Here is a 6,527-nt window from a genome sequence, read left to right as displayed (position 1 = left end):
AAAAAAAAAAGAAAGAAAGCCTATAGCATAGATAGCCCTTCACAGAGATGTTTATCTAACTTCTCCAGGGGTCACAAGTTTTGCAAGGAAATCTGAGGCATAACCAGCTACACATGTTTTTACCAAAATAAAGGTTGCTATATAAATTAGAATACTTTCTGGAGGATGGGTGCAGGGATCCACCATCGTGCAGCTGCTCAAGACGCAGCTTCTGCTTATAAGTCCCTATTAAATGTTTATTTCTGAGAAACTGATTTGCCTCTTTCCTCAGCCTCTCAGCCCCTCTGGTGGGTAGGTTTGTCTAGAACTACGTACTGAGGAACACTGAGCATGTCTGGGGGACACCAGACTGCCTCTCATCCTAAACATCCAGGCATTCCTGTTGTCATCGACCCATCTTATCCCCTAGTCCCTGGGCCGGCTACAGCTCTGCTATTTCTCTGCCCCTTCCCCAGCTTCACACACTTGGGTCTCCTACTTGTGTCTCAAACCCATTCTGGAACCTTGAAAATATTTCAATTTTCTGATTAGTTTCTGAGCTTGCTTAGACCGGCTGTCAGCTCCTTCCCACCCTGACCCTGGTGTGACCGTCCTCTGCCCTGCAGGGCTTTAGCTGACAGGCACTGGAATGACTTGTCCTCTACCCAAGGCTGCAGGGGAGACTGTGGACGTGTCTTCTGGCTCCTCTCTGTCTTCTTGCCCTCCAGCACTGGAAAGCTCTGATAAGGAGGGCCAGGGAGCACTTCTGCCTCATTTGTGGGCCGGCACTGAAGCTCAACTTTCATGATTTTCAATGGGGGAGGGGAGACTCTGAAGGGGAAATTGCCAATGGATCCAGTCCCAGCTCCTGGGAACCAGCCTGAGTCCAGTTAGGAGCTGTCCAAGGGAAGTTGAGCAGGAATACAACTTAGCTTGGGAACCATCACCCTCTGAGGGCAGACCCTGCTGCAAACACAGCCTAAGCTCTTCATGCCTCTCCCCCCGCCCCCATGCTGCCTGTGATGCAGGCAAGTGGCCCCATTGTCTCCACCTGTACAGTTCCACTCACCGATCTCCTCGTACCGCATCACTGTGCCCAGATTGGCATTCTCATCTAAGGAGGAAAGGGAATGCAGACACATCAGCGAGCTGGCTTCTGGGTGCCCGACAGGTGGTCTGCCTAAGGGCCTTCTCAGTTGGAGTGGTTGGATGGGGTGGGGTGGGTGGGTGCGGGGTGTGTGCCTCCCTGCACAGGATGTCTGAAGAAAGTGAACAGAGAGCACTGTCCAGCCTCAAATGGAGAAGGAGCATCTTCTCCCATTCCAGGGCTTCATGTTTCTGCGACTTTCAGAATCAGACAGCCTCACTGGGGAATCAATGACAGGCACACTCACGCTGAGTGCCTTCTGTTTCTGTATCTTAGGGAGGCTGCCCACAAGAGCAACATCCTCAAAGCCTAGAGGGATGGCTTTGGAGTTACCAGAGTGGCCCTCTCTCCTTAAGGGTTACCTGGTTTAAAGAACAAGCAAAACTGGGAGTATTGAGATTTTTCCCATGGCAGGATGTAGCAAGAGCCTACAGGACAATGTAAAAGGCAAAGCTTTTGACTTTCTTGTAAGTGTGCAACACTGACATGGGGGTGCACAGGGGTGTGCACATAGACAAAACCATGAAAATGTCATCTAGTCCCTGCCTCTCTCCTCCTCAGCCATCACTCTCAGTTTCTTTCCAAGATGCCTGAAACTTGAAATCTCAGAAATGGCAGGTGACATTTGTCCAAAGAGTAAAGGGAATGAGGTCCAGGCTTTCAGCTCCTGGACTGAATTTGGGGTCTGTAGGAGAAAGCGCCCTGGGACTCTCATACTCTCTTCATGCCGAGTTCTTGGGGAGCAGCCAAGAACCACAGGGAAGGAAGGAAAGAGCACTGCCTCTTGGCAGGAGCACAAACACCACCTGAGACAGAGTGATAGGACGGGAGGGTTCTGGGCACAGCCTTGGGAGGAGAGAGACAACAGGATGGATGTCTCCCAGGCAGCTCAGAGCAGGTTGAACATGAACCTGGACTCTCATGTCATAGTTTGGCATCGTAGTCCTAGGGCCACTCCTATTTACCGCCAATCTCTTTCAGTCACTGCTCTAGTCCATGTGTGTGTGTGTGTGGGGGGGTCTATAAAAAAATGTCACAGTCTGGGTGACTCACAAACAGCAGAAATTTATTTTTCACAATTCTGGAGGCTTCAAGTCCAAGATCAAGGCATTGGTAGATCTCATGTGTGGTGAGGACCTGTTTCCTGGTTCATAAGTGGCTCCTTCCCACTGTGTCCTCACATAGTTGAAGGGACTGGTTAGTTCCCTGATGTCTCTTTTATAAGGGCACTAATCTCATTCACAGGAGCTCCAACCTCATGACCTGATTGCCTCCTAAAGGCCCCACTTCCTAACGCTTTCACCTTGGTTAGGATGTTAACATATGAATTTGGAGAGTGCACAAACTCTGAAACCATAGCTCTGGTGCTTGGAGTATTTGCTGAATGAATAATGGGAGGAGGGAAAGAAAAGAAACGGGACTGGGAAAGAAGGTTCAACTCTTACCTACAAAAGTGAAGCGCTCCACTGGTGGGCGCACACAGCAGATCCGGCTGAGGCTCTCTCCCACCTTTCCCAAGATCTTGGCTATGGGAGAGAGCAAGACAGACAGGGACAGAGGGAGAGAACCACTCACAACTTACACACAGCCCGGCACTGGGCCACTGTAAGCAACAGGGTGCACTGGGGAGCGGGAGGGACTGGGGAGTGGAAGGCAGAAGGAGAGTGGAGAGAAAGAACAGAAGTATAACAGCAAAGATTCCTTCTTCTCTCTCACAGTCCAAGGCACCAGCATCATGAGCCATAGACTGGAATCCAGTTTCTGGTCATGTTCATTACATTGTTGAAAAAATTTGGAAAATATAGCGGAGGACATATAAAGAGGAAAATAAAAATAACCATCACCCCACCCCCAAAGGGTAACCACTGCTAACATTTTGGTATATTTTTGTTTTCTTTTGTTTTTTAAAATGTGTATTAGGCAGGTACGTTTTCTATTTGTAAACTGCATTAAATAAGAACACAGGTAAGGCACGGAGCACATCTGGGCACACTGTCCTAGAGGTTGGGTAGGTGGCCTCAGTTCTCTGCCACCCGGGAGGGTATGGGAATTCTGGATACAGAGTGCAAAGGTGTGACATGGCCCTGCTATTCCTCATGGTGGCACCTTGGTTCAAGATCCTCAACCTCCCTAGAAGAGGCAGAGACAAATGCTCTGTTTTGTATTTTTAATTCTCAGTTAAGGGAGTATTATACCTGTATTTAAATGCAGGAGAAAAATGCACACTACCTCCCCCGCTATCTATCTCTCCCTGGCCCTTTTCTCTTTCTCATTGTCATTGTGACTATTTTGTTCTGACACTCTATATTAAGGGTTATCAAAGTATGGTCCCTGAGCCTGTGCATGGTGGCTCACGCCTGTTATCCTAACACTCTGAGAGGGTGAGGCAGGTGGATGGTATGAGTGGATGAGCTCGAGACCAGCCAGAGTGAGACCCTTGTCTCTACTAAAAATAGAAAAACTAGCTGGGTGTCATGGTGGGTGCCTGCAGTGCCAGCTACTTGGGAGGCTAAGGTAGGAGGACCTCTTGAGCTCAGGGGTCTGAGGTTGCTGTGAGCTATGATGGCACCACAACACTCTACCCCGGGAGACAAGAATAAGACTCTGTCTCAATAAAACAAAATAGAATAAAACCTTTAATACAAAGTTTGGTCTCTGCATTACTTTAATGCATCTGCATTACTTTATTAAAAATACAAATCCTCCTCCCTCTCCCTGAACTACTGAATCAAATTCTGGGGTGGTCTCAGCAACCAGTATGTTAACAAGCCCTCCAGGTGATTCTAACATTTGGGAATCACTGCGACAACGTTCCCCTACCTGCAGTGGGCTTGGTGGGCACGTTGTTGTTCTGGTAGATGGGCTGGGGGGTCTCATTCTGGGTCTGTCCGATCACAGGTGTCATGGAAGGTGTGTTGACGTTGGAGAGGATGCAGCCCGTCACCCTCTAGGGAGAGACAAATGCTAAGTCAGTGTCATTGGTGATGTGAAAAGCTCTTTCCCATTTTTTCCCCATTGTCCGCTTATCCATCGTGGTGAGGCTACCAGGAGGAGAGGAACTGCCCTGGAGGTGGGTTTAGCCCCGGCTGCACCATGGGGCCATCAGGCTGGCAGCTCAAGCATGGGAGGTGGTGCTATGCTGGCTCCTGCGCTGACCTCAGGCTCTGTCTCCTTCTAGCTGTGTGACCTCAGGTAGACTTCATCTCCCCTGAACCTTAGCTCATGAGTCTAACAATGTGCCTGCCTTTTCCAACCGTGCTAGATTTTACACAGGCGAACAGATGCACAGTGACTGCAGAGCACCCATCCTGGCAGGAACTTGGCAGATGGTAGCTAATGTTGTAACCTTCTGTGTAACACGAGTATCTCTCCTCCCTGCCTGGTTCATGGGGCTCAGATGAGATCATGTCTGCAAAAGGGCTCTGCGAGCTTGGGAAAGGTCATCCAAACATGAGACTCTATCACCACCTGCAGCCTGTTCGGGCCAGAGATATCAGCAACACAGCCAGGAAGAGCGCCGTGCCAGGCAGAGCAGGATGTGGCGTTGCAGCAAGGGGGGGTTCTGAGCGCCCTCTTGCCTGCTCAGTGTGAATACACATTCCATAGCCAAACGGAAATTCTGTGTGTATTATCCACTGTCCTGTGTTATCTACCCAGCTACTTCTCTGCAGGACTGCAGAAAACACCGAGCTGATAAGGTAGCGTTCTTCCCAGCTGACCCAGAAGCAGCCCTACTTGCCCCAGCTGAGTGGGAGAGTACCAGGCAGCAGAGAAACAAAGGATGAACTTCCAGTCCGCTTAGCTTCAGCAGGGCCGCTGCTTAATTCAAGGATTCTTTCCCCAAAGTCAGCATCTCAGGAGTGATGGCACGGTACCCACCACCTACTCCTGCCCTTCACCCTTTCCAGATTTTGAGTCTTGCTCAGAGGACCCCCAACCCCAGGGCTGGGGTGACCTTTGGGGCACCTCTTTCACAGACAACCCTGGCATGAAGTCTTCTGAGCCCTAAAAGGGCAAGCATTTGTGCTGTGGGGTAACCTGTCACCTTTGTCATGTTCCTGATGGGAGGAGGTCACTGTGGCAGCCAGCCACATCTGGGAGCCTGCGGGGGCAGGTACCATGGATTCTTCTCAGCCTGCTTTGTGGGCTTCTCTGCCCAGCCGTGGCTGGTGGGGTGGAAGGGGTAGTCTGCGTCCTTTTATTATTTCACCACCAGAAAAGAAACATCACATTCCCATTTAATGACTAGGCGGGTAGCTGAAGAATTTCTTCCTCTTTCCACATGGTAAGTCCCATTTGACTTGTTCTATCCCAGAGAAGAAAGTGGCTGGCCGCACAGCCACAGTAGCCCCCATGGGCTCCTATCTTCTTAGCGGCCTTTGCAAACCTTGCCCGGAGTGACCTATTAAGTCACACATCTATCTCCCTGGCAGGTCTACCCTTGTGCCTGGAACACTGGCCTCACACTAGGACTGGAAAGGCTGGGAGTTTTTAGGAAGTAGCTCCGAGCTCTCTCCAAGACAAAGGCCATCCGTGGCCTATATTCTCTGCCAGCCTCTGCCCAGCACTGCAACAGACATTTAGATGATAAACAATAGCTGGGCTTTGTGGCCAGGATAGCCAGTGCTCTGGAATGCCTGTGGGAGTCCTGGTTCTTCCCTTCCACCATGGAGCCTGAGGCTTCTGTGTGACTAAAAGGAACAGAGGCCCCAGGTGACCCCTCACAGGTGACATGACATGTAGCCTGAGAAATAAACCTGTGTGAAGCCACTGAGATTGGAGGGATGCTTGTTACCATGCTATATCCTAGTCTACTCTGGCGGGTACACCCTTCCACAGTAAGCAATCTCACTGTTTCTAATACCAGCACAAAGGACTATGTCAGGGTGACCCTATGTCAGAGTCCTGTGAGGGGGACCAGAAGAGTCAGGATGTGTGAGAAGGGTGCTGAAAGCCCAGGGAGGAGAGTTGTTTCTGATTCCATTGGGGAAAATCTTAACAGATTCCTCGATAGCCAGCTGGTCCTTTCTACCTCTCTTGCCCTTGACTTCCCAAGAGAGTCTGGAGCCTTAAAGCTGCACATCTGTTAAAATGAAGCATAGTGGCATGGTTGACAGAGTATGGGGTGGTCAGGGGCTGCTCCCCAAGGAGGTGATAACAGGCCCTCGACAGCAAGGACACAGATGGGGGTGGAGACTGTCCCTGTGCAGAACAAGGCCAAGCTGGTTGGCATCTGGGGCCAGGGGGGGCTGTGCAGCCATGGTGGGGGCGAGCATGATTTGTTGTTTGTTGTCTTGGTTGGTCAGGCTTCTTGCCATCAATGGCCACTTTTCGCCCTATCACTGCAGGAGTTGATGGATTGGTATTGATCTGGGAAGGAAGCTTTCTGCATGCTCTGGCC

The 6,527-nt window shown here is 50.5% G+C and overlaps 1 protein-coding gene across 1 annotated transcript in view; it reads right to left on the bottom strand.

The window, feature by feature from the left end:
• The window catches only part of NMNAT2 (nicotinamide nucleotide adenylyltransferase 2), a 155,895-nt gene that overhangs the window by 27,047 nt on the left and 122,321 nt on the right, over positions 1-6,527 (bottom strand). Inside the window, exons 5-7 of the mRNA XM_003785638.2 lie at positions 3,947-4,073; positions 2,572-2,652; positions 1,049-1,093 (exon numbers count right to left, since the gene is read on the bottom strand). Of these exons, the coding sequence (XP_003785686.1) occupies positions 1,049-1,093; positions 2,572-2,652; positions 3,947-4,073 (253 nt within the window). The remainder of the gene's footprint in view (positions 1-1,048; positions 1,094-2,571; positions 2,653-3,946; positions 4,074-6,527) is intronic.

The sequence above is a fragment of the Otolemur garnettii genome, unplaced genomic scaffold (genome assembly GCF_000181295.1).
Source record: "Otolemur garnettii isolate 467f Iridium unplaced genomic scaffold, OtoGar3 scaffold00016, whole genome shotgun sequence".
Classification (NCBI taxonomy): domain Eukaryota; kingdom Metazoa; phylum Chordata; class Mammalia; order Primates; family Galagidae; genus Otolemur; species Otolemur garnettii.
The sequence above is the reverse complement of the archived record's forward strand: the minus strand, read 5'-3'. Positions and strand labels throughout refer to the sequence as shown.